At 47.2% G+C, this 22,343-nt stretch overlaps 11 protein-coding genes across 11 annotated transcripts; 4 read left to right on the plus strand and 7 right to left on the minus strand.

Moving 5' to 3' along the window:
• Positions 1-58: 58 nt before the first annotated feature.
• Positions 59-1,704, minus strand: GLAREA_03708 (ALDH-like protein; the record flags this gene model as incomplete). The annotated part of the gene is made up of 4 exons (XM_008083961.1): positions 59-961; positions 1,034-1,467; positions 1,520-1,589; positions 1,648-1,704. The coding sequence occupies 4 exons, from the start codon at positions 1,702-1,704 to the stop codon at positions 59-61; spliced, it is 1,464 nt and encodes a 487-aa protein (XP_008082152.1).
• Positions 1,705-2,101: 397 nt separating this feature from the next.
• Positions 2,102-3,009, plus strand: GLAREA_03709 (NTF2-like protein; the record flags this gene model as incomplete). Its single annotated transcript, XM_008083962.1, has 3 exons — positions 2,102-2,174; positions 2,256-2,812; positions 2,887-3,009. 3 exons carry the CDS (start codon positions 2,102-2,104, stop codon positions 3,007-3,009), a joined length of 753 nt encoding a protein of 250 aa, XP_008082153.1.
• A 107-nt stretch (positions 3,010-3,116) lies between these two features.
• Positions 3,117-4,293, minus strand: GLAREA_03710 (Metallo-dependent hydrolase; the record flags this gene model as incomplete). Its single annotated transcript, XM_008083963.1, has 3 exons — positions 3,117-3,244; positions 3,330-3,523; positions 3,590-4,293. The coding sequence occupies 3 exons, from the start codon at positions 4,291-4,293 to the stop codon at positions 3,117-3,119; spliced, it is 1,026 nt and encodes a 341-aa protein (XP_008082154.1).
• A 421-nt stretch (positions 4,294-4,714) lies between these two features.
• On the plus strand, positions 4,715-6,414 carry GLAREA_03711 (uncharacterized protein; the record flags this gene model as incomplete). Its single annotated transcript, XM_008083964.1, has 2 exons — positions 4,715-5,627; positions 5,675-6,414. 2 exons carry the CDS (start codon positions 4,715-4,717, stop codon positions 6,412-6,414), a joined length of 1,653 nt encoding a protein of 550 aa, XP_008082155.1.
• A 1,055-nt stretch (positions 6,415-7,469) lies between these two features.
• GLAREA_03712 (uncharacterized protein) lies at positions 7,470-8,603 on the plus strand (the record flags this gene model as incomplete). Its single annotated transcript, XM_008083965.1, has 2 exons — positions 7,470-7,918; positions 7,970-8,603. 2 exons carry the CDS (start codon positions 7,470-7,472, stop codon positions 8,601-8,603), a joined length of 1,083 nt encoding a protein of 360 aa, XP_008082156.1.
• Positions 8,604-8,958: 355 nt separating this feature from the next.
• On the minus strand, positions 8,959-10,282 carry GLAREA_03713 (uncharacterized protein; the record flags this gene model as incomplete). Its single annotated transcript, XM_008083966.1, has 5 exons — positions 8,959-9,104; positions 9,161-9,573; positions 9,628-9,832; positions 9,888-10,003; positions 10,035-10,282. 5 exons carry the CDS (start codon positions 10,280-10,282, stop codon positions 8,959-8,961), a joined length of 1,128 nt encoding a protein of 375 aa, XP_008082157.1.
• A 1,258-nt stretch (positions 10,283-11,540) lies between these two features.
• On the minus strand, positions 11,541-12,098 carry GLAREA_03714 (uncharacterized protein; the record flags this gene model as incomplete). Its single annotated transcript, XM_008083967.1, has 1 exon — positions 11,541-12,098. The coding sequence occupies one exon, from the start codon at positions 12,096-12,098 to the stop codon at positions 11,541-11,543; it is 558 nt and encodes a 185-aa protein (XP_008082158.1).
• A 1,288-nt stretch (positions 12,099-13,386) lies between these two features.
• Positions 13,387-14,183, plus strand: GLAREA_03715 (uncharacterized protein; the record flags this gene model as incomplete). The annotated part of the gene is made up of 2 exons (XM_008083968.1): positions 13,387-13,482; positions 13,530-14,183. The coding sequence occupies 2 exons, from the start codon at positions 13,387-13,389 to the stop codon at positions 14,181-14,183; spliced, it is 750 nt and encodes a 249-aa protein (XP_008082159.1).
• A 658-nt stretch (positions 14,184-14,841) lies between these two features.
• On the minus strand, positions 14,842-16,608 carry GLAREA_03716 (uncharacterized protein; the record flags this gene model as incomplete). Its single annotated transcript, XM_008083969.1, has 1 exon — positions 14,842-16,608. One exon carries the CDS (start codon positions 16,606-16,608, stop codon positions 14,842-14,844), a length of 1,767 nt encoding a protein of 588 aa, XP_008082160.1.
• Positions 16,609-18,049: 1,441 nt separating this feature from the next.
• On the minus strand, positions 18,050-19,908 carry GLAREA_03717 (N-terminal nucleophile aminohydrolases (Ntn hydrolases); the record flags this gene model as incomplete). The annotated part of the gene is made up of 4 exons (XM_008083970.1): positions 18,050-18,522; positions 18,576-18,623; positions 18,673-19,684; positions 19,735-19,908. 4 exons carry the CDS (start codon positions 19,906-19,908, stop codon positions 18,050-18,052), a joined length of 1,707 nt encoding a protein of 568 aa, XP_008082161.1.
• A 923-nt stretch (positions 19,909-20,831) lies between these two features.
• On the minus strand, positions 20,832-22,133 carry GLAREA_03718 (uncharacterized protein; the record flags this gene model as incomplete). Its single annotated transcript, XM_008083971.1, has 3 exons — positions 20,832-21,622; positions 21,673-21,932; positions 21,985-22,133. The coding sequence occupies 3 exons, from the start codon at positions 22,131-22,133 to the stop codon at positions 20,832-20,834; spliced, it is 1,200 nt and encodes a 399-aa protein (XP_008082162.1).
• Positions 22,134-22,343: the final 210 nt, after the last annotated feature.

Below are 22,343 nucleotides of genomic sequence, written 5' to 3' on the forward strand. Positions count from 1 at the left end.
CTATCTTACACGGCTTTTTCCTCCAGAATATTTGGGCATTGAACAGCTGCCAGAATATCTAACCCGCAACCTTGATAATAACTGATTTGGTCTCCAGAAAGAAGTCCAGACTGTGGTATGGCATACCTTCTCTACCAACCCCTGAGCCTTTGTAACCCCCGAATGGGGTGTCGGCCCCGGTCACAGGACTGCTGCAATTTATACCTACAGTGCCAGCTTGAAACCCTTTGGCGAATCTCATTGCACGACTAATGTCCTTGGTGAAAACGGAAGCATACAACCCGTATTCGGTATCGTTTGCTTTGGCCAGAACGTCTTTCTCGCTGTGAAAGACATTGATATTGACGACAGGTCCAAACACCTCTTCCTTCATGATCTGAGAATCTTCAGACGTCGATGTGAAGATTGTAGGTTGGATGAAGTAACCTTTATCAGCGGATACCGAATCTGGTCCAAGGATCATATTTCCATCTCGCTTTCCCATTTCGATATACTCCAAAACCTTGTCGAATTGTGCCTTGTCCACAAGTGGTCCATGTCTGGTTTCGCTTGACGTCGGGTCGCCCATCTTTGCAATTTCTGAGAATTTGGTTTTGAATAGATCAATAAAGCGGTCCGCGATAGTGTCCTGAACGTAGATCCTCGAGTTCGCCATGCATACCTGGCCGCTGTTTGATTGAATACCGTGGGCAGTAGACGTTACAGCAGCTTCAAGATCCGCGTCCTCGAAAACGATGGCTGGAGACTTTCCTCCTAATTCTAATGATATAGCTTTCAAATTCGATTTTGACGATGCCTCCTGGATTAGTCTGCCAGTCCTGGTCGATCCGGTGAAGCTTAGTGCTCGAACGTCCGTATGGTAGCTCAGTATCGAACCAGAGATGTGGCCATGTCCACTCAGGACGTTGATTACACCTGGTGGAAATCCAGCTTGCTTGATCAATACTGCCAATTTTGCGGACTATCAAAGTTGTTAGTCAAGTTACTGCAATAATTTATACCAGCCGAAGTTTTTAATTGAGGCGCTACTCACTGTCAAAGGCGCCTTCTCGCTACTCTTCAATACAACTGTGTTGCCAGTTATTAGAGCAGGGGCTAGCTTTTTGGCGAAAAACAACACAGGAACATTCCAAGGAATTATAGCAGCTACGACGCCATAGGGTTGACGAAACGTCAAATTCACAAATCCCGGAGTGGCTAAGCTGGATGTCCCTTGGATTGTATAGCCTGCTTCAGAATAGTGGTCGAATATTTTGGCAGCTGCTGCGGCATGGAAATAACCAGAGACAGGAAGCCCCATGGACAAAGCTTCCAGTTGAGCAAATTCTCTGTCATGCTCACGAATTAATGCAGCAAGCTTTTTGAAGTAAGCTCCTCTTTCCTGAACAGTGAGTTCTTCCCATGCTGGCTGGGCGGCTTTTGCCGCTGCGACAGCTCGATTGGTATCCTCCTCGGAAGCTTCTTGAACTTCATCTTTGTTAGCTGGCTGAACAGTACACAGATCTATATTTAATCATACCGTGGACCAAGACCGTGTTATCTTTCGAAGATATAAGCTCAAAGGTTTTGCCGTCTGATGCATTTACGAACTGCGCTCACAGTGGTTAGGTCACGGTACATCAATATACAATTATGCTTAGGACGTACTTCGCCATTGATAAAGAGACGAGTCTCGATCTGGTCTGGAGGGGTTATGCCACCCATGTTGGGCAGAGGCGAGGGCGTAGATGATTACTGGTAGTGGTGACAAGAATAGTGTTGTGTAAAGATCACGTTGTCCAGCGAATGTTTGTTGACGTTGACAACCCACCAGGCAGTTGTCCGGATCGTGATTGACCTGCCGGCGTTGAATCACAACCAATTTCGCTAATCACTACCCCGCAGTATTCATCGAAACGGTTGCATTTTTAGCCAAAACCGCTCAATTTCGGCATCTAGATCGTCGAAAGGGTTACATTATGTTTGTTGGAAAGTGTTGGTCGTGGGGCTGCGGTGGGGCACATCGACCTTCCATATCACGTTTTGATGAGGATACACGGTTTTGGACTATCATGAGCATGAAAGATAGGAATTATATGGTGTTTTTGGCAAAAAAATCAACATGTCTTCAACTGAAATAGAAGAACTTAAAACACTAGTACAATCCCTCCGCAAAGAAGTGACCAAAATCTCAGGTGAGACTATACCCTCAACCTCTAACTCACTCACACCATTCACCAACCCTCACATAAGTCAGTAATTAACCCTCCCGACAGACGAATCCGCAATCCGCAAACTCCACCACGCATACGGCTACTACCTCGACAAATGTCTCTACTCGGAAACCGTCTCCCTCTTCGCCGACGACGCCTCCACCTCCGTTGAATTCCTCGGTGGTCGCTACCTCCGCAAAGAAGGCGTCCACCGTCTCTACATCGGCCGATTCGCCTCTCGTTTCGTGCAAGGTCGAAACGGCCCCGTCCACGGCTTCCTCCTCGATCACTGCCAGATGCAAGATATCGTCGACGTCGACGCCGATGGAATCCACGCCAAGGGACGCTTTCGCGCGCTGATGTCGGCGGGTACGCATAAGAGTATCAAGGACACGCATCCACGGGGATTGGTTCAGTGGTGGGAGGGCGGCGTGTATGAGAATGAGTATATCAAGGAGGATGGCGTGTGGAAGATTTGGAAGTTGAGGTATTTTCCGTTTTGGCATGCGGAGTTTGAGAAGGGGTGGAGTGCTAAGGAGGAGGGCGAGTTTGTGGGGTTGATGAGTGAGGTTAGGGGGCCGGGGAATGAGTTGGGTCCTGATGAGTTGGTGGAGGGGGGTGTATGCTTTGGCCTGATTGTGTAAGTGTTAATTGCGTTTTGTTCTTTTTAGAATATTGCTGACGGGAACTTCAGAGAGTCGTACCTTTTCATTATAAGCACCCCGTGACAGGCGAAGACGTAAAAGAGAACGACTTGAGGGCGCCAGGTTGGGGAGAAGATGTGGAAAGCAGCAAACCAGCATTAAAGCTGAATTGAATACTCTGAGCTGTAATATTAATACCCACGCAAATTAAGCCAAGATTATCCTACATACTGTGCACAGAGACTTTATCAGAAATACGAATTCTTTATTCCTTACATGCCTAGATCTCAAGTGGCAGTTTGAACAATTTAATAGCATTTGTCCTTCCAATCACTTCTTTCTCATCTTCTTCCAACTCAGCACCCTTCCACCAGTCCATTGCTTCCTTGACTTGGTCGTATGGATAATCTGTATCAGTCATTAGTACATCTTCTTTCCACGTTGAGATGTATGCTCCATGGAAGAGAGACGCTTCCGTGCAAGGTATTCTTACCAATAGCAAACAGGCACCTTTCGATCCCGATTTGGCCCGTACAGAACTTTAAAGCCTCGGTAGAGAAGAATCCCGATGTCGTAACGTGTATGTTATGTTTGAAATAGTACGCATAATCTTGCGCACATGGTCGAGATGGTTTTTTGAGAGGTGAGTTCAACCAGTGAGATGCTCGCCAGAGGTTGAATGGAATTCTGTCAGTCATCAATACCTGCACTTGAAAATGGGGTTAGAGAAGCAATAAAAGAAAACATTCTCACCCTTCACCTAAATGTCCTACCACCAACTGAACTCCTGGATACCTATCAAACAGTCCACTCGAACAAATGGCATATATGTGGAAACTCAAATCAAGATGGAATTGTACACCTGCACCCAACAAATGTTTCCGGCTGCCATACATTGTGCCAGGTTCGAGCTCCGGCTTGATGCGATATCTTGGATGGATATAGACTGGAACATTCAACTCTTGCACGGCTTCCCAGAATGGATCATAAGCCGGTGTATCATAGTACAATTTCTCTGTGCCGTCTGGACCATGTGATTGGAAATCGTTGATCAGGGCACCGAACATTCCCAATTCCTTGACTGCGCGCCGAAGTTCGGTGATTGCATCTTGGGAATTGTGCATTGAGATTGCAGCAAATGCACCGAATCGCTGAGGATTCTTTGCAACTTCTGCTGTGAGGTAATCGTTGGCGTCTCTGGCAACTTGAGTGGCAGTTTCTGGATCGCTTTCACCTTGACATCCTGGCGATGTTAGTGAGAGGAGCATATATTCGACGCCATTCTCATCCATTTGCTGAAGTCGAGCACCGTGAATGTCGAGGAGCCGAGTTGAATATGAGGCCACTGGTTTCGAGGGATCAAAGGAGGGCGAGAGGAGGGACTGCCATTCTGTTACTGATGCAATGTCGGCAGGTGATATCACTGCCTCCTCGATTGCGATCGTGCCTCTGGCCATATTTCTTGATAAATTGGTAGGAGCAAGCTGACGGATTTGAGCGCACACGATTTTCTCGGACTTAGTTCAAGGCTTCTAGATTTTTGTAACTTACTGACTATAGTGAGAATATGCTTCCTCAACTGGGCACACTGACCCAAACCTGATACCGAGTAACAATGCAGTGTACATGTGCCCCTCATTGTGCAACGTAGTAAATGAGGGGCACTCGAGATGGATTCTTAAAAATAGCTGCAGCCAGCTTGCAATACCGGCAGTGTTGTGTTTGGCAGAATGTGTTACCCACTACTCGGGTATTTATCCAGGTCTCGTTTGTTGCAAGTGACAAAACCGTTGATCGAGCTCAAGAAACACTTGAAAAATAATATGTTCCTGGTTTAGACCTTGGAATTTGCGGTATATCGAACACCAGAATCGAAACATGGCGCATTTGCATTCATTTTGCCCAGAAGAGCCTGCTAATTACGTGGATGGGAAGAAATCGAGCTCCCAAATCAAATACCCCGAAACAGGGTTTTTCAAGGGGTTCAACAAGCCAACAAGATTCGAAGGCGACATTTTCGATCTTGAAGTATCAGGAACTATTCCAGATGACATAAATGGTACATTCTATCGAATCCAACCAGATCATCGGTTTCCACCCCTGTTCGAAGAGGACATACATTTCAATGGTGATGGAGCGATATCCGCGTTTCGGTTCGAGAACGGCCATGTTGACTTCCGTCAAAGATACGTACAAACGGAAAGATTTAAGCATGAAACAGCAGCCAGGAAAAGTTTATTCGGGAAGTACAGAAACCTTTACACGGACAATGAAGCGGTAAAGGGCATTATCAGGACTGCGTCAAATACAAACGTGGTATTCTGGCGGGGCATGCTTCTTGCCATGAAAGAAGATGGGCCACCGTTCGCCATGGACCCGACGACACTCGAGACACTGGGTCGGTATGACTTCGATGGACAAGTACTCTCGCCCACGTTCACTGCACATCCGAAATTTGACCCTATAACCGGAGAGATGGTTTGTTTTGGGTATGAAGCTGGTGGCAATGGAAATGATGGCTCGTGTGATATCGTGGTATATACGATAGACAAAAACGGTAAGAAAACAGAAGAGACATGGTACAAAGCGCCATTTTGCGGGATTATTCATGACTGTGGAATCAGCGAGAACTATCTCGTCCTTCCTATGACGCCTCTCAAGTGTTCTCATGATCGTCTGAAGAAAGGTGGTAACCACTGGGCTTGGGATCCGGACGAAGACCAAATGTACGGCATTGTCCCTCGACGCGGTGGAAAGCCTGATGACATCGTTTGGCTAAGAGCTGACAATGGTAGGCGATGTCTCAGCTCAGTGCGGATCTTGGCTAATTGTATGTAGCCTTCCATGGACATGTCGCCGGTTGCTACGAGAATTCGGATCGCCATATTGTCTTCGACTTGACCATTGCTAACGATAATGTGTTTTTCTTCTTCCCACCAGAGAACACACCAGCTGAGACACTCAACCAAAGGAATAAGCTGACTTCGGATACATTTCGTTGGATATTTGACCCGAAAGCCAAATCAAACACGCGCGTCGAACCGGCAGAGGTGTTTGGTATCAACGGGGAATTCTCTCGAATCGATGACCGGCTTGTTACAAAGCCATACAACCATTTCTGGCAAGTACAAATCGAGCCCACCCGGCCCTATGACTTCGCGAAATGCGGCTCACCCGCTGGTGGTTTCTTCAACGCCATCGGACATTTCCAGTGGGACAGCAGGGCGAAGGATGTTTACTGGGCTGGACCCACAACCACCTTCCAAGAGCCGGTCTTTGTTCCACGCAATTCAGATACAGAAGGAGATGGATATCTTATCGTGCTCCTGAATCATCTCGACGAGCTACGAAACGATATCCTGATACTTGACGCGTTACATGTCGCTAAAGGGCCACTAGCGGTCATCCATCTGCCCTTCAAGCTACGGTTAGGGCTTCATGGTAACTTTGTCGACCAGCGAGAGATTGATAATTGGCGAGACTTGAGAAAGGAGGACGGAGAACTGGGGCCGGTCAAGCCTGCAGAGAAGCCTCTTCCGTGGCAACAAGCTCTGGAAAAGGTAAATGGCGCTCCATAGCCAGCGTTTGGGTAAGCCTCCATTACGGAGGCAACGAGTAGTATACTGGAAAGGTCGAATTGATAACGATGAGATTTGCAATTCCTGCGTCAGACGTCGAACGCAGCAATCCAGCTTAAGGAGGACGGGATCGGAGATTGAAGGTCCAAAGGATGAACATTCTGTAATAGCGTCTAAACAGCTTTGATTGCGGGTGAAGTTGTGCAGTGCAATTGGCTGAAAGTGAGTGAAGTGCGAAGAAGTATGAAGCTATCGCGAAGTGAAATTGCGATGTCCTTCAAAATGCGAGTCCATGACGCCTGAGGCAGTTTTAAAATTAACCCTGGACGCCGGATCGACACTTGGTGTCGATCGTGGATGAGGCTATTCCCAAACGAGACCAGACTATCGAATTTCTGGAAAAGCAGGTCAGCTGACCAATGAGATGCCTCACTTCCAGTCGCCTAACTCTTCTCTTCTCTCCAGCATCACCACCCAAAATACAACGGACGACTGGGACAAGTGTTATGCTTTTTCACAGATGCGCCAGTAGTCGAAAGTATGATGGAATTTCGAAAATGCATGTGGCTGAGGTCATTCTTAGTACGAATGACTGAGGTGATCTCGTACTCGAGTAGCGGCCTCGATGAACGCCCATCGCCGCCATCCACATGCTGAAAGGAGATTTGCTTTGGCGTATTCGATTCTCGTAGGTTTGATAAGTTGTTCATAAGACCTCAGTCTGTCCTCCGGTACGACTCCATTTCCTTCTTTGCATCATCTGCGGTTCGGAAGACATCTTGTGTACATCTCGGAAGGTTCCTGTCCCGCCTAGAACGCGATCTACAACCCTATCAAAATCGACGCAGCCCAGCCACTCGCATCACACCCAGCTCTTCCAGCTAAACTACCCCAGCCAGCTGCAGCTCTAAACCAGGTCTTCACCCCTCGTTGCTGTACTGAGCATCCCGAGTCAGATCTGAGCTGGGCGTGGACCCTGCAATCATTGATCGATGTGGTGACGGCGGGGGCGGGAAGACTAGTTGCGGGCTCTATATTACTCTACGCTGTGCACCATGGAAACTCAGCTGTCATCGTTCTTGCAAGTTAGTGGGGTTTCCGAGGAAGATAATGAGACCATTATGAAGATACGCCGGGCAGTATCGATGAGCGCTTCACTGCCAGCGATATCCGAAGATGGGAATCCCGCTCAGCAAGCTCCAGGTGCACCGGCAATCCCTCCTCGGTCTTTGAGAAGAAATTCGAATAGGAACTTTGCTGTGGTTGGTGCATCAAATTTGAACCATCAGGAGGATCCACCATCCTACTGGGAAGATGACAATTCAATTGACGGAAAATATCCAGAAAAGCTATCGCGGTGGACAAAAGAGATTATCAACAATAAGCATGTTGCAAAGAGGGGCGGCTGGCTGAGATTATGTCTGATTGCACTTGTCGTCTTGTTGTGTATTGTTGGGTTAGTGGTTGGCCTAGTCGTTGGACTGAGGAAAAAGGATCATAAACAGTAAGTCACCTCTTTAGCCTCTCCGAACCACAATGCTAACAAAGAATATAGGAGTAATTCTTCGTCAGATAATGACGGGCAAACTGCAGGATTTCCAGTTGGCAGCTACTCAATCAACACCTTCCTGTCAAACGTAACTACAGATTGCACTTCTAATCCCAACACCTGGCTTTGCTATCCTTTCTCAACCTACGCCCAATCTCCAAACACTTCGGAAGCAACATTCGACTGGATCATCTCTGTGGATTCGAAAAACATAAAGAACTATTCCATCTCATCTACTGAAAACTACTTTTCCATAATGTTCGCTAATCTCACGCTCACACTCAAATCTGCCAACACATTAAACGAGCACTACTTTCTCAGCACCACCGTGCGCAAGCCGACACGGCCAACGACACAAATTGGAAACAGTAACCTCGCTGCAACATGTCAATTTGATAGTACCTTTCAAGCATACCTATTTACGCGAATGGCGAAGACGTATCCAGAATCCACCACGAACTCCGCGACGGAAAGTGGCGCATTTACACCTTGGCCTTACGCTGTCAGAATTGAACAACTCGCTACAAGTGGTGCTGGCACGCCCACATGTACAGATCCGAACGGAAATTCGCTGGGAAACTTTGCTGTGTCAGAGCCTAACAGACAGTGTAGCTGTGACTACCTGAATACTGGGACATAGTATGCGAGAGAGATCAAATATTAATGATCTCATGAACTTTTGTAATTGGCGTTCGAGATATACCTGTCGGGGTTGGAGTTTTGTATAAGGCTTGGACTGATTAGATTGAGTTAGCATATAATAATAATGCCATTTGACAATGCAAATTCGATACTTGATTTTGGCTGTCTTCACATCTTATGTTTACCAAATATATTAACTTAGAGACCGGTATTGATTTCCTTTGGCTCTAGTTGCATCTATGATGATGTCACTATGGCACAAATTCAAACTGCGACCACTTCTCTTAGAAAGATCACTCCGCCAATCAAACAGCACAGTTATCCAGACTGAGGAATAAATGTTCGAAATCGATTCAATTGCTAGGTAGTATGGTGGTCACAGCTGGCAATTCTCGTAAAGGCCAATAGTTAGTGCCGGGTCCGAATCTCATGTCCCTACAGATCAATCGCCAAATTCCACCCTCAAATCCCCTACACAAACAAACTACACCTCGGAAACCTATAATCTATCCTCATATTAGCACGCACCCCCTTTCCAAAATAAGGAAAACTTACTACCCCGCCCACTACCCTCCCAAAAATCCTGTCCCCTCACCCAACAGAAATCAGTCGTCAACAACCAATACCCCACCAGCGTCTCCGGGTACGAATTCTCATCCTCAAAACACTGCGCCGCGACCTTGGTATCCCACTTATACTTCTTCACCACCGGCGCAGCCGTCGTATAATTCTTGTAACAGACAGCGAAATCCTCACCGACCAGGAAATCCACGAGGTAGCGTTTATCGAGATCGAGATTCGGCGGCGCGCGTTTCTCGTCTGGCTCTGAGGTCTGCGGCGTGCCTTTTGTGGTCTGGTTTAATTGGAGGAAGGGGATGGGACCGCAGTTGTCGAGTTTGGAACGGTCTGGTTTGGTGACGAGACCGGTTTCGGAGACGTAGCAGTTTTGGGTTGTTTTTACCCAGACGCTACGTTGGTGTTAATAAGTTCTTGTTAGGAACTAGGGAAGGATGCTAGCTCACCTGTCACCGTTATAGGGGGCGCTTTCGGGATCCTCGTCGGCGTAGCAGGTAGTTACTAGGTTTGTGCCGTACTTGTGGTATGCCACGTTGTCGCAGCTGATGGATGGACAGATCCAGCACTCTGTGTTGTATTTTGCTTTTGCGGGTGTTTGGGTGTACTTTTTGACTTCGGAAGCTTTGCCACAATACGCTAAGTCTGTCTCGTCTGAATTTGTGTGTCAGGGGAAGTGTTTCTATTTGTGATCTATGGAACGACTTACAGGTGCCGTTGTAGAGAAGTAGATCGTACTGGGTGACATAGCAGTTTTTGTCGGTTTTGAGCCAAACACTGAGAAGTTTGACTTTTGTAAGTATTTTCTCCTCGGCCAACATTCGACTGGTTAATTTAGGAATATGTAAGTACTCACTTGTTGCCATCGTTACCGCCACGACTTATAACATCGCCGTGAGTCCAACAGGTCAGCTTCATCGAGGAGTCGTAGTCATACGCTGCTACGTTTGGGCATAGCGAGTACGGACAAGTTTTGCACTCGGTAACTACGCCATGCTCGAGGGTATTGTTGATGTAAGGCTTTGCAGCTCTGTCATTTAACACTGCTGAATTAACACAAGCTGCTGAGAGCAACAGACTCCCAAGTAGTACAATTTGAACCATACTGAAAACCCTAATGTAAAGTTGAGTAAAACTGTATATCAGGACCGTCAAAGGCAGAACGCTCGTCGTCCATGTTCAATTATACATTTCGGATAGCCTATACCTCTCGTATTCCAAAAAGCCTCACTGAGCTCATTATATTAAATTCGATATTTCTCATGCTTCTTCAAGGAACCTAACTGTCGGTCTCACTCGGCTAAGATCGAGACCCCTTTTCACTGGTTCGTCAGCTGCAAAAGACGGGAAACTTCTTCGTCCCGCATTCATGGAATCTTGGCATCAGGCACGCGAATAAACTCGTTCCAATCATGAGAGGCTGTTGTTCCACCAACTTGGATTCCTTGTGTTTGACGACTAGATCACGGCCACGTTCAATCAGCCATGGCCCAAAAGTGCTGGAATTCCGCTTGAAATGTAAAAGTGGAAAAAGAAATGGGTGAAGTTGCTTTGACTTCCGCATGGTGCTTCTAAGCCGTAGCGGCCGCTGCCTGTGAAATTTCGAGGGCCGAAATTTCAGCCCTATCACTCGTTGACATTTAACAGATAAAAGTGTTGAATTCATTCCACTGCCAAGGTACTGACCACATCACTATTCCAATGCATAATATGTCTCTCAGACTTTCTCATGGTACATGAGCACCCGTGATGCTAAGCGCTTGCACTAAATATCACTTCATCAGCGGACGAGCTCCAGCTGAAGGGTGCAGATGAAATCATCCCGTATTACTAGAATAGTCAAGGCTGACGCTCCTCTTTCGAGATCCGTTGAGGTTCATCGTGCGGTCTGTCCCGTAGACTGTGCGATATCTTCTTCATGCCAAACATAAAATAAATATCAAAATAAATGCTCAAGGATAATGGAGATTGGAAGAAGAAGAACCTACATACCAAGTTTTTGTATGAGTACCGAATGGTCATCGGATATGAGAGCTCAAATCTGCTACATGGTTTTGTACATTAGGCAATCCTAGTATCTCTTTCAATCCTCGAACAATCGAGTGGCAAAAATCGCCGCTGTACCCGCCGTTTATTGAGTAGCCCGTCCGTCCTCCTCGGTATCTCAACTCACGCCGGATTTATTGTACAAGCTCGGAAGCTATATTGCCAATTTAGCAATTCGATTCCATCAATGTCTATGTTGCAAGCAAACAGATTTGCCGCCTACTCGAAGAAGAATGTTGCTGGAAAGCCCCAATTGATACACCCGCAATGCTCCCAAACGCCGTTTCCAAATATTGAATATGCTGCCAGCAAATTTTCACCGATGTCGATCCTTGCTAAGTGTTCCTTCTTTATCATCTCTCTTAGGAAACCCTCCCACTCGTTCTGCTCGCCGCAGAACTTCATTACCCTTCTCGCCTTCTCGATCCTCGATTGGTAGACCCCACCATTCTCTATGAAACTTCTCCTGCTCCTTTCGTCGTTCCTCTCTCTTCTCGCGGTCTCGTTGACGCTTTAACCTTGTTGCAAACCATTCTTCTCGTGCGGCGTCTTGTTCGGTTTGGTTGGCATGTTGAACCATGCAGGCATTCATAAGTCTGTTCTGTGCGCGACATTTGAATGGTGCTGTAAAAGTGCGCCCAAGAGCGCAATCTGCGAATACTGGTTGAATGTTAGAAAATGAATCCAAAGTAGCACCACACCAAGCCCTACCCTTAATTTCGGCAGCACAATAACCTCTCACTCTCGCATGGTATAGTTCTCGAACTTGCGCTTCCTGGGAGGATGATAATGGTAGAGGATTTCTCGAGGGCATAGGAAGACGGGGAATCTCGGTTTCCGGTTCGGGCACCGCAGCAGCAGTTGAAGGTGCCATTGTCGCCATCAATTGAGAATACAGCAATCTTTGTATCCCAGTAAAGAGAGAGCACGAAGAGACAAGGGAGGTCGTCTTTGGAGGTTGAGTTTGGCGCAGACGATACAGACGATATGATGTTACCTTACCAGCGAAGCTTCCAAGTGCAGCTAGCTTCTATGATGTGACAGGGGTATGAGCTACATCCGCTCCGCTCCATCTTCTCTTTCTTCAACTGCTTCTGTAAATCTTCTATCGCATATATTTGTTTTAAATTCGCAAAGTTTTTCGATTGCTCTAGATGTGTATTAAGTACACTTGTCCACTGAAGCTTAGACATCAAGTTATGTTCGATTTTGGACAATTCAATCATGACTGATCCATCTTGATAGGTTGAAGGTCAAAGTTGAGCCAAAAAAAGTACATGATTTTTTATTGTACGGATTACTCATCGCATGGTAACATTATCCATGGTTATAAGAATCTTGATGAACTCTATGGGACTCAATGAGTTGGCTTTTTCTCAACATAACAGCACTAGCACACTTAGCAGAGACTACCGATAAATCACCCATTCTTGTTGATTTGGTTAAGCAAGTCAATTCATAGGATGGTGACAGTCTGCTACATTCCTCAGAGGAATCTTAAAACCCGAACATTGTGCCTGTCTGCCATCATTTAAATATCAAATCGAGTATTGAAGGTAAAAAGACATTGTCTTAACGAGCCGTCAAGAGTGAAGAAATGCTCAGGTTCGGAGGCAAAAGTTGATCATCAATTTGGCGGACTCTATGAGGAATGAGACATGATGTGGCTATTCTCACTAACGCAAGATTGGCCCTATATGAGTTGTTATATTCCCTGACATAAAGTAAAAACTCAACTCGGCCAGATTTATTATTCCTGTTCCATAGAGCTACAGTACAAAGTCCTACTATTTGGCAAGCAATTAGATTTGGTTGAGAACACTTACCCGCTGTTACTTTAATCTTGATTTATGGCCACCTCTTTAAGCAACTTAGATAACAGTGTCTATCAAAACAGAAAGCAACATGATACCTGATGAGTAGACCGGGTTGGAGTCTTGGAGAGTGAGTGATCCAGACGAAGACCCTTGCAAGTGGATGCACCCCGCGAAATCTTGGCGACCAAAAAAGTTATGGCAATCATCACGCCGCCGCAAAGAATCTTAGAACCACCCACTGAACTCGACACTCAACTCTACACTCGACTCAAGAAATAGCTAGTCAGCTGCAACACAAAGAGACGGTCTGACCGAAGATACTACAATTACTGCGCAACCTCCATCATGTCCTCCATGCGCAATGCCGTTCAGCGGCGCAACCACCGCGAAAGAGGCCAGCCCGAAGAACGCAAAAAGTTCGGATTACTAGAAAAACACAAAGTCCGTCCTCTTCTCCCACCCTTCATACCACATCTAACTAGTTTCAGGACTACTCACTCCGAGCCGCAGACCACAATCTCAAGAAACGCAAACTCAAAGTCCTGAAGCAGAAAGTCCTCGAGAAAAACCCAGATGAATTCTACTTTGGCATGTTATCCCGCAAGGGGCCGTCGACGACGGGGAAGCAGCGCACGGGAACGGTGAATGGGGATCGGGGGAATGAGGTGTTGGGTATGGAGAAGGCGCGGTTGTTGAAGACGCAGGATGTGGGGTATGTGCGGACGGTGGGGAATACGGTTGCGAAAAAGGTGACGAAACTCGAGGAGCGGTTGGCGAGGATAGAAGCGATGCAGAATGGAAAGGAGCATGACGAAGAGGTTGTGGGGATGGGGAAGAAGACGGTGTTTTTGGATGGCGAGGAGGAGATGGAACTTAGGATTCAGGAGGCGGAGTGGGAAGCTGAGGCGGAGGAGGAGCGAGAGGAGGGGGCTAGTAGGGAGGAGAGAGAGTTTAAGAAGGTGCAGAGGAGGGAGCGTGAGAAGGTGCTGCATCGACTGGAGTTTGAGAGGGAGAGGTTGAGGGTGTTGAGGGAGACGGAATTGGCGTTGGAGATGCAGAGGGCGGGGATGGCGAAGACGAGTACGGTTGGAGGGGTTAATAAGAATGGTGTTAAGTTTAAGGTTAAGGAGAGGAAGAAATAAGAGGATCTGGTTGGTGGTGGAAAGAAGAAAGTATAATGACAAGACATAACATTTGGCTTGTCTCATGATTCAGGGCCCTGCCAGCTGATCATGTTCACAGCACTGACAGGAGATACCCCTTGAGATCAGGGCTGGCTATAGGTAGTAGCTTTTGCCCGAGGAAAAAGAAGCGGTCTTCCAGTCTTGGCAACTTGTAATGATTACACAAACAGTACTCGGATTGCAGCTAGGCTCAAGACAGATGGGGCCATAAGACCATTGTCCTTGACTTGGAAGCTCATGAGGATGGAGCTTAGAACACTGATTAGTACATATTGTTCACTTTGGATACTGTGCTATGTTAGTGTGATAGTACACAACACTGTATATTTCTCAAATCTTTTTCTAGCACATTATGCAAAGAAATACTGAGAAATTAATTTATTACTGGTCAAATATCCACAGTCATGACTTAGCATGCCGGACCATAAACTAATTATATGAATACCCGACCTATGCCATCCCATATCTTCCAAGTGGTTCCCAATGACTAAAGCCCAATGCCAAGCGGGCGTGTAGGGTATATGTTCAACAAATGCCCAAATATATACAGTATCCTTTCCATGTACGCCGTTTCCATCGTATTCTCGTCGTCTCATCTCTATTGGCACGGCCGTTTTCACGAAGTGACCGGTAATGGAAGAGTAGATTTACTCTCCTTGGCGTTCTTCTTATTCTTCTTCCGCTGGCCACACATCCAGCTTGCGACCCGCCACGGAATCTTGAAGAATAGACTCACAACCCACCAGAAGAACTTGATCAGCATCCATAATAATCCACAGCATCCAGGCGTCTTCTCCTCTTTACTTTTCGAAGGAGCTTTGAAGCCTTTCAGACTATCCTGGCTTTGATCTTCAAGATCTAGCTCAAAGGTTTCCATCTTCATCTCCCTCTTCGCGGCTGTCTTCTTGCGGCCGAGAATCGAGCGAGAGCTTGGGGAACGAGGTGTTCCTGGAGGAGATAAGGGAGCGACCGAAGGTGGAGGAGCTGAGAAGTGTTCGACATGATTTTTCTTTTCCTCTTCTGTGGAGACGAGCATGACAGCGCAGATTGCTACATCGACAATATAAAATGCGTCAATTCGAGCCGCCGCCGAAGTGTCTACCTCGAGATATCCGGACCCTGCTCCATCGCGAGTGAGTTTGACGAGATTTCGAGGAAGTTCTGGATGTTCGAGTGTGTATTCAACACGTGACCATGCTGGAGATGAGGTGATGGCGATGACGAAGGGTGTTTGCAGAGCTGGGTGAACAAGGTAATACTTTTGCGAATCCTGATCCCATACTAAGCGGCCAGCTTCTCGTTCTGCTGCGGCAATAATCGATGGACCATCCGCTCGATGAGGTTTCGCTGCCATATCGAGGGCCATGTTAGATGCTGCTCTCGGGTACAGCAAAGCGACAAGACCGTCATTTGGTGGAAGGCGTCGCACAGCTTCTTCGAGAGTGGTATTAAGTACATCGGTATCTTTGTCCTTTTCTTTTGAGCGAAGGCGTGGAGATGAGGTAGTGGCCGGACGATTTGGATCCTGCCGTGTCATGGAGACTTGAGCAGATGTCGACGTCGGAATGACTTTTAAAGTGTAGAATGGTGTTGAAGTTGCAGATGAGAGGATATGTACTGGTTCTTCTGGAAGAGAGATCATTTTGAGACAGAATGCTCGTCCTTCTGATGCAGATACCCGCCATCCATTTGCTACTTTCCACAGCTCCTTCAACTCTTCACTTGTCGAAGGTTCTAATATTGATTCATCCTGCAAATGTTGAGGGAAACATCCAGCTGCTGAGCCGATGGACAGTGGTGATTGTAAGCCGCCTCCTATTCCCGGACTTCGCTGGTCAGCATAAATTGATGGGGAGTATGGTCGACGATTGATGACGGTTTTGGGTATATGAGACGGCGATGGCTGCGAGGGGAAGTAGTTCTGATATTCGAGAGCAAGCTCTGGGTTGTATCGTGGAAAGATCGATCGCATTACGGGTTCTTCGCCTCGTGGTGGAGATTCATGAAGACCTGTTTTTCGCATCGACGAGTGAGACTGGGTTGAGTTGCTTCGCACCAGTGTAGGTGCTTCTGAGAATGAAGTGTGTGATCTTGGGATGTCAGCAGCAATGTGAGCTTGTGATGGTTGAACTATAGGCGAAGATGTTGAAGCTTCTTGAGGTGTCGAACGAAGGGCGAGTGAAGATCCTCGTCCGCTCGAAGGATATGAGACGGATTGCGGCCTTTCTATCGCTGATTGAGGTGGTGCTTGAGGCTCGATTGCATTCCTCCTCGTGCTTGGTTTTCTCCCAGGCTTCTTTGCTTTCTTTGGCGGGGGAGGAAATAGCTGCAGCCCACCAGGAGATTGTCCTCCACCGCCTGTACTTGACTCTCCAGTCGCCATTTTGAAGTGAAGATCCGTTGTTCGAAGCAAAAATCCAAATCCTCAGTCCTTCGACAAGCGAGTTCTCCAACTACGAAAACCAACAGGAAAGGGCAAAGAACATAAGCACACGTCAAATAGCCATACCAAGACGTCCAAGACAGTTGTACCGGTACATCACGAAGCATCGAAGCACTTTGCTCTGGATATATATTCCCCTGCCCCTCACACGCGTGCACTGTTTCTCCAGCGCAGCCAACCCCACGACGGCGACCCCAGTCTGCTTCCCGCCTGGACGGCGTCTAAAGAATGGTTAATTTTGACATGCAGCAGAGATGCGGTGATGGTTGCATCGGATAGCGATAAGTGCGAGCGGGAAGCATCTGGAAATAGACCTCTGCTGCAGGCCAGCACCATTGCTGCATCGCGGCGAGCGAGTCGTTGATGTGTGCTTGCGAAAGGGGGGGTGAGCGACTGGTCGAGCATCCTGGTCGGCGCCTACATGCACCGTGATGTCTGTTCTGATTGGCAACCGACTGGTCCACATCTGGCCACCCGTAAGCGCTTCTTCTGGATATCGCGGCCAAGAAACGCTGCCAGGTCTGCATGGTCTTTACGCGGCTGGTGCTGATATTGGGCAGTTGAAGAAAGAGGAGGAAAGGTGGAGTCATGTGATCTGATTTTGCTGAAGAGTTGGAATTTGGATCTCTCAAGCGCCCAAACCAACAGCGTTAACCGACTTAAAACGCCATTTCTCTGTTACTACTCGGGCTAGAACTGTCTAGGTGTGCTTCCATAATCGATAAGACCTCGATTGCGATTAGGAAATCTTCTCCGAGGGGTGTTGGCTGTAGAACTGCAGCAAGCCGCTTTCCGCCAAACCAACAGAAACGCATTCCAACAGACCCCAATCGTCAGCGAGATGCCCTCCGAATTGTCGCCATCAACTCAGAAATGCTATGACAGCCTTCTCGGTTGGGTTCCCGGAAAATCAAGACCCCTCAAATGCATGTCAGATCATCTACTCGTGTCTATATGTGTCTCAAGGATGTCGACTTCCATATGATTGACTGTCCCGCGTTGCCGACGGTACAATGGACTGGACTCATGAAAAGGTAAGTCGAGCCGCTTCTGTTGTTTATAACTATCTTTCATCACCATCTTTCGACACACCGCCATCAACGCCGCGGGTCTCGCGTTGGAGACCATGAGAGGCTCGGAGCACTCTAATGCACCCACAACAAGCCTCAGCCAACTCCTTACTCAGGTTCGGAAGACTGGTCCATGTCGAACTCCATCAGCAAGTACTATTTGACTTCAAAAGTAAGTCTGAGAATTCAGAGTATGGAAATGGAGATTATGGAATACGCTTAGGAGTGATCTGGCAAAGCCCACACAGTAGAGTTTCCTGCTTGAGAATCGCGAATTCATATTACTCGTAAGTTTTTTATCTTTAATGCTTCTAAAATGCATAACCCGCAGAATTAAGTTGCCGTGGTTCTCCAGCAGCCTCAAATGTTCCATTCTCCAGAACACGAATAGCTTGAGCTGTTGTTGAGCCGACGGCAACAAACGCAACATTAGCACCAATCTCCTTAAAGTATGCAGTTGTCTCGTTACTATATCCGGGAACTCCAAATGCATCCCCGGCATACTCGAAAGAGACTGTATTTGGCGATAACTGGTCGTGAAAGCGAGGTTGACGAAGAGCTTGCGCGGACGTCATCTTCTGATCTATAACATGCCATAGATGTTGAATGATTTCGGTGATGATCCGAGAACCTCCGGCGGATGCATGGGAGATGAAAACCGTTCCATTAGGATACTCAACAATAGTTGGCGAGATAGATGAGAGTGGTCTCTTGAACGGCTTGATGTAATTGGCTTCAGTAGGGATATATCCGAAAGCGTTGGTAGTGTTGGGTACACTGAAATCTGTTGCAAAATTATTAGCTGAAGCCAATTGTGGAGGAATTTAGTATACAGACCGTTCATCTCGTTGTTCATGATCACACCAAGCTCTGGAATCATGAGACCTGCAGGAGGGTCAGGGCGGGTACGGAGAGAAGGCATAGGGGATCTCACGGCTTCCGAATATAGTATTGATCGTACTTGTGCATGCGATGGTTAGTCCGCTCTTATCTGCTGACACTGTTGCTGATGTCCCGTCATCAGTTAAGATGTCGTAGTTGGATGGGTTATACACTGTAGTATTTAGCGTAGCACCTGGTTGTATCAGTGCTCGGATTTCGGCAGCGGTCTTTTCCGAGTACATATCTCGTTGATACTTCGTTAGATTTGGGAGGAAAGTAGCATCTCCAAGAAGAGTTCGCTGACCATAGGCGAATCGCATGGCTTCATCAAGATAGTGTGTGGAAAGGTTAAGCGCAGATGGTGTTGACATGTCATATCCTTCAACGATTTTGAGAGCACTCAGCACAACGGCCCCGCTGGACGGTGCACTTCCAGTGTGAAGTTTGTAGCCCCTGTATGTGATATTTGAGGTCGGTCTGAGCTCAATGGTGTAGTTTGCAAGATCGGCCAGTGTCATCGTGCCATTGGATTTTTGAAGTGCGACAATTGTGGCATTCGCAATTGCACCAGTATAAAAGGCATCGGGGCCATGCTCGGCGATTTCCTCAAGCGTATTTGCATAACGCTTTCTTGTCATGGTGTCGTTCAATCGTACCAAAGTCCCATTGGGAGCAAAGTCAATCGCCCAAGTCGAGTCTTGACTGAGAAAGGAAGCCCCACCCATATACCTTACCAAATCCTCTGTTACTCGAAAGCCGTACCTCGCCAATTTTACGGAAGGCATAACCAGCTTTTTCCAGGGCAAGCAGCCATACTTCTTGTGTAGATACTCGAGACCTCTCAGTTCACCGGGTACCCCGGACGCCAATCCACCGTAAAGTGAGAGGTTCACGTTAGAGAGAGGTGGAGAATACATCAGTTCAAAACTGGCAGCCGGTGCTCTTTCTCTGAAATCGATAAACTCGTAAGACCCATTGCTAGAGCGGACGGTCATGAAACCCCCTCCTCCGATTCCCGAATGATACATTGCAACCACTCCCACGCATAGCTGGGTTGCTACGAGCTAAATTTGAACTTAGTCGATGGGTTTGAAGCTGGATAATATTTACTTACAGAGTCCGCAGCATTTCCACCTGCCTTAAGTATGTCAATCCCAATTTGAGAGCACACAGCCGCCTCAGAAGCAACAGCTCCACGTTTGGCTTCCGTACTGTTATGAGATTTGGGATGGGCGACGGCTAGGCCGACAACACTAAGGCCGAGAACGAAGCTGGCAAGGGGGAACATATTGACAGTTAATTAACGAGGAAGCAACCGATGAACAACAATTAGAAGCGTACGCAAAGAAATGATTAAGAAGTAATAAATACACTGCAAGGCCCGGGCTAACTTTACCAGCCTCTCTCCTACCTTAGCCCCGCATCGATCGCCAGTCTGATAGCGAGTATCTGGGATTTTTAATCACAACGATTAACAATAACTCAGTGCATACCTCCGTAGGCTGACGCGTTGCGGTACCTGGAAAACGTCCCGAATCCGCGGTACCATGTCAGTTTGTCACTTATCCAGACTGCGATTGCGCAAATTGTGCTCGCGGTGGCGTTCTTGTAAGGATTGTGCTTTGAAAAGAAAAATACGGTTTGGAGACAATTCTCAATGAGGAAGCTCGATGACGAGGTTGTAGCTCGAAGGTGGGATGGCGGGTAAAAATCCCCGCTACTGTAGAGACAGACAAGGCTTGAAAATTCACTACGGGTACAGGGCTGGTTGAACAAGCTTTTCAAAATGAAGCCGGTGATTAAGTACCGATAGCATATCAGCGTGGACGCAGCCATGGAGTGTTGTAAGGTACCGAGCGTCAAGTAACAGCGTGTCTGCTATTATTCTTAGATAGTGGACTCATATTCGAGGTCCAGGTCTCAGTATCTCGCTTATGGCCCAGGGTCATTCAAATAGTCGAAATCTGGAAACCTTCATGAATGGATCATTGACCACAGTCAATCCTCATGGTATAATTACTTGCACCGTAGAGTGGAAGGTATCCTAATGAAAACTGACGGTGAGCATGAAGGGTATTCTTGATACTCCTCTTGATACTCCTCAACTCGAGCGCACTTCTTCAAGCCCCCCTCAACACCAAAAGCACAAAACGCCGAACGAATGCACCACCAGTAAATGCCCTTCAACGCCTGCGAGAATATCATACATCATTACATTAGTCCAGGGCCTTGCTGCTTGAACTGAAACCTCCTCAGCTTAAGCTGCATGCTCCTGGCATCATAAGCCTTCTCTTTAGGATCCCAGGCTGCCCTAACATCAAAAACAAGATAGGCTCTTGAAGATTCGAGTTCCACCATTCCTGATACTAATATGCTCCCTCGAGGAGGATAGCTTGGGGCTGGCCGCCAAGTCTGCATCAATTTCGAGCGGAAAGCGAGTAAAGGCGCAAAGAATCGTTGCTGAAGTGCCACCACAGCCTTTTGCGCTACACCAAGCTCTTCGCCCTCAGAATTCTGACCCTGAGAACCAGCTGGCACCGGAGTTGGCACTTTTATGATTGATTTTGAAGCGTCGCCCGTACCTGGAGATAATTGACCCGGCCCATTCTTGTTGGGTATCGTTTTAATCATCTGTTGTTGTCGTGCTAACATTTGATCTATAGACTGAAGTTGCGGATTCTGGGTCTGAATTCCTAGCATCCCAGCAACTCGTTTTGAGTCCTCGACAAACAACACCTTTGTAAAATTCCAGAAAGACTGAACAAGAGCAGACGGCCACAAAACCTGACGAATTTTGAAGACAGTTACGGAGTCTACTGGCATTGTCACCCAAGATATCGCATCGTCCGATATTTCGATTCCTGACCTCTCGAAATCCGGGGGTGGAAACTGTGGGAAGTCGACGTCCAACCAGCATCTCCTCAATCTCAAGTCTTTACCGCACCGCATAGCTAGGACTGGGTGTTTAGCTGCGACCCCTTTAACGAATTGCGCAAGTTCATCTGCGTAGTTTTAGAAACGAAGTTGAAATCTACAACCCTATAAAACTCACCTCTAACTTTGTCTTGTAGTGACCGGTCTTTACTAAATTTGATAAATTCCTTCCACTCCGGGTCGCTACCTCTGTAAGGTTTTGGTCTCAATTGCTTGGTCGTGCCTGGAAATGGTATGAATAATGCCTTCTCTTGCTCCAAATCTTCTGCCGGCATATCCTTCATTTCCTGCTCCAATGCGCGATCGAGGGGGTCCAGTACAACCCTTTCGTAGATCTTTATGCCGACGTATGCAGTGACTACATACGCAACGAGAGGTCTGCGAGTAGGCCGAGTCAGTTATTGAGCTTTATACAAGAAGATAGACATACCTCCAACGAAACCCAGGAGACTTCATGTGAACTCTCTGCACTCTTACGGTCTGTCCTGATTGCGACCCAGTTTGCCTTAACGCTTCCATCCGTATAGGCAGTCGACTAGTAGAGAACATTCCCATGCGGGAACTAGTATAACGAAACATTCTGTGATTAAATGGGTATGGTAGGTAATCGTCAGGTGGCGGATGATGTTCGGGGGTCTGCGAAAGGGTATCGTAACAGTTGATTTTCAGCTAGAATGCGCGCTCGGAAAGAAAACTGATTAGACATTCGTTCAATAACAAAGGAAATCGTTGCGAGACGCAGTGGTGTTGACACGAGAGTCATCTGAATTGTACAGTAGCAACTTGGTC

This window comes from Glarea lozoyensis (assembly GCF_000409485.1).
Source record: "Glarea lozoyensis ATCC 20868 chromosome Unknown GLAREA2, whole genome shotgun sequence".
Taxonomy (NCBI): domain Eukaryota; kingdom Fungi; phylum Ascomycota; class Leotiomycetes; order Helotiales; family Helotiaceae; genus Glarea; species Glarea lozoyensis.